Here is a 2,707-nt window from a genome sequence, read left to right as displayed (position 1 = left end):
AATTCAATAAAAAAAAAAAAAAAAAAAAACAATTAAAAAACAAGAAAACAGGTCGTAAGTCTTATTGCAATTTTTCACATTTTTTATGTGTGAGTATATTTTTTTAATTGCACATACACAAAATTTCTGAAAAAAGGTCGCTATGGTTTACACCTTTTTATACGTGGATATATTTTTTTAATTGCACACACATAAAATTCGTGAAAAACGGGCGCTATGGTTTTCACCTTCTTATGTATAAGTATAATTTTTCAATGATTTTTTGTGTGGTTTTTGTCCGTGTTAAACAATGAAAAAAAAAAACATATTCTCAATAGATTTCGAATACACTTATTCTGAAAATTAAAGGTAAAAGAAATATTATCTTAATTTAAATTTAATAAATTTTATTTTTAGAATATTTGGAATATTTTTATTTAGAAATTCATCTCGTCGTTAAAATATCTTGCGGCAAAATGTTTTTAAATATATTATTATATTTCAAATTTTCGCGCTGCTTCAGTAATATTCCATGATGCCATCTGTTGCATGATAAGGGTAGCTTTTAAGATTTATTGTTTCATAGCTGTGAGCGACTTAAAGGTGCTACTATTTTATTGAAATGGTCATTATTGATAGAGCTTTTGATTGATCGAATTCTGTTAAGATCTTCACGTGCGTAAATAATTAGTGTGATAGAGGTTATGTTTATTGATTTTATTTCTCGTTTGAATAATTGTTATTAATAATTTGCGACAATGACACTGAAATTTGTAAAATCCCAAAGAGGAAAGAACTTATTACTCCACGACGGCATACTTTACTCTAAAAAACGGGTCAATAAAACTAGTGTATCATGGTCTTGCAATTCAAATGTTATTTGTAACGCAATTATCCATACTGACAGTGATAATAAAAATGGTATGTTATATATATATATATATATATATATATATATATAATTATTTTTTAATATTTTTTCTCTACTTTACAGGCAATATTATTGGGGCCGTCCCTTTTTATGATCATCCCGGTAATATTGTTGCCGTTCAAACGAAAATCGCTAAAGAAAAAATTAAAAAAAAAGGCAACTAATACTATGGACAAGCCAGTTGATGTCATTACACGTTCCTTGCGTGGTGTATTGTCACCTGTGGCAGCTAATTTGCCGAAGTTAATGTCGTTGTCCCGATCGGTTCAACGTGCTCGGAACAATAACTCTACCAACGATCATGCTATCAATCCATTAACTCGTGGTGAACTTGTTCTGGAAGACGATTGGAAGTACACTCATAACGGTGATTTGTTCCTGTTGCATGACAGCGGTAGCGATAAGAAACGTATTGTAGTGTTCACGACACAAAAAAGTTTGAATTTTTTAACGTCATGTTCGCAATGGTTGAGTGATGGTACCTTTCGTACTGCACCGGCCATTTTTACTCGGATTTATGTAATTCATGGCTTGAAAAATGGAAAAACACTGCCTTTAGTGTATTTACTTGCTCCAAATAAAACAAAAAATATGTATATTCAGTTTCTGAAACTTTTGCGTGGCAGCATGCCTAATTATAAGCCTAAGCGTCTGATGGTCGATATGAACCAGGTTTTTTGGAAGCTTTTAAACAAGTCTACCCTGAAGTTCAAATTAACGGATGTAACTTCCACTTTACAAAATGCATTTGGAAGCACGTGCAACAATATGGACATCAAAGTAAATATAACACTGACATAAAGTTTTCAATGAACGTTCGATTATTGATGGCTTTGGCATTCGTACCTCCTCAAGATGTCACTTCTGCATTTGAAGAAATAGTATCATCTGATTATTATGACAGACACAGTGATCTTTTTGATGAATTACTAAATTACTTTGAGTTAACATGGGTTAGTAAAGTTAAGCATAACAAAAACAAGCGTGAGAAACCAATGTTTCCCATCAAGATGTGGAATTGTTATTCTGCTGTTATGAATGACTTTCTTCGGTCTAATAATCCATCGGAAGGATGGAACTCTGGTTTCAATAATAGAGTCGAACATCCTCATCCCGTTATAGCGGAATTAATTAAGTCATTAAAGGATGAACAAAATAAAACAGATATTTTGATCACCCAAATCGTATCAGGACTCGCTATTAGTGAGAGTAGCCTTAAAGCCTATCGTAATTATACCGAACGATTAAAAAATGTTGTTAATAATTATGATGCCACTAAAAAACTCGAGTATTTGAATAACGTAGCGAAAATATTGGCTTCTAAAAGTTATATGTAACATCAGTTTGGAAATCTATTATTTATCTCTATGTTTATATCCGAAAATTTAATGATTATTATTGCTATAATATTCTTTTGACAAATCATGACTGTTTGACATCATATTTATAATATTACTAATTGATTATTATTTGATTATAATTGTTGATTTGTATAACTTTAAAGTGTTGACTTAATTTGTGTTTCAATTATATTTTATTTTTTTGGGTTATTAGTTTTTTCATTAGTGAAATATCACATAATTTAGGAATACTTGATGTTAAAAGATCTCTAACTTTGTGATAATAGTCATGTTTATTTATTGATTAATGATAATTAGTCGATATGAATTAATTATTGTAGATAAAAATATATTTTTATATGTCAAAAAAACTCTAATAGTTAGTAATAAATAATTTCAGATTATTATTTTATTTCTCTTGGTTTCTCTTGATTATTAATTTTTTTTTTTTTTAATT

At 29.4% G+C, this 2,707-nt stretch overlaps 1 protein-coding gene across 1 annotated transcript; it reads left to right on the top strand.

The window, feature by feature from the left end:
- Positions 1–1,069: 1,069 nt before the first annotated feature.
- On the top strand, positions 1,070–2,016 carry LOC130669908 (uncharacterized). Its single transcript, XM_057473058.1, has one exon. The coding sequence runs from the start codon at positions 1,079–1,081 to the stop codon at positions 1,709–1,711; it is 633 nt and encodes a 210-aa protein (XP_057329041.1). The 5' UTR covers positions 1,070–1,078; the 3' UTR covers positions 1,712–2,016.
- Positions 2,017–2,707: the final 691 nt, after the last annotated feature.

The sequence above is a fragment of the Microplitis mediator genome, chromosome 6 (genome assembly GCF_029852145.1).
Source record: "Microplitis mediator isolate UGA2020A chromosome 6, iyMicMedi2.1, whole genome shotgun sequence".
NCBI lineage: Eukaryota > Metazoa > Arthropoda > Insecta > Hymenoptera > Braconidae > Microplitis > Microplitis mediator.
Note: the sequence above shows the minus strand (reverse complement) of the source record. Positions and strands in the feature narration are given on the sequence as shown.

Excerpts from the sequence above, each read along its gene's own strand:
- LOC130669908 (XM_057473058.1), top strand. The coding sequence starts at position 1,079 with ATGGACAAGCCAGTTGATGTCATTACACGTTCCTTGCGTGGTGTATTG.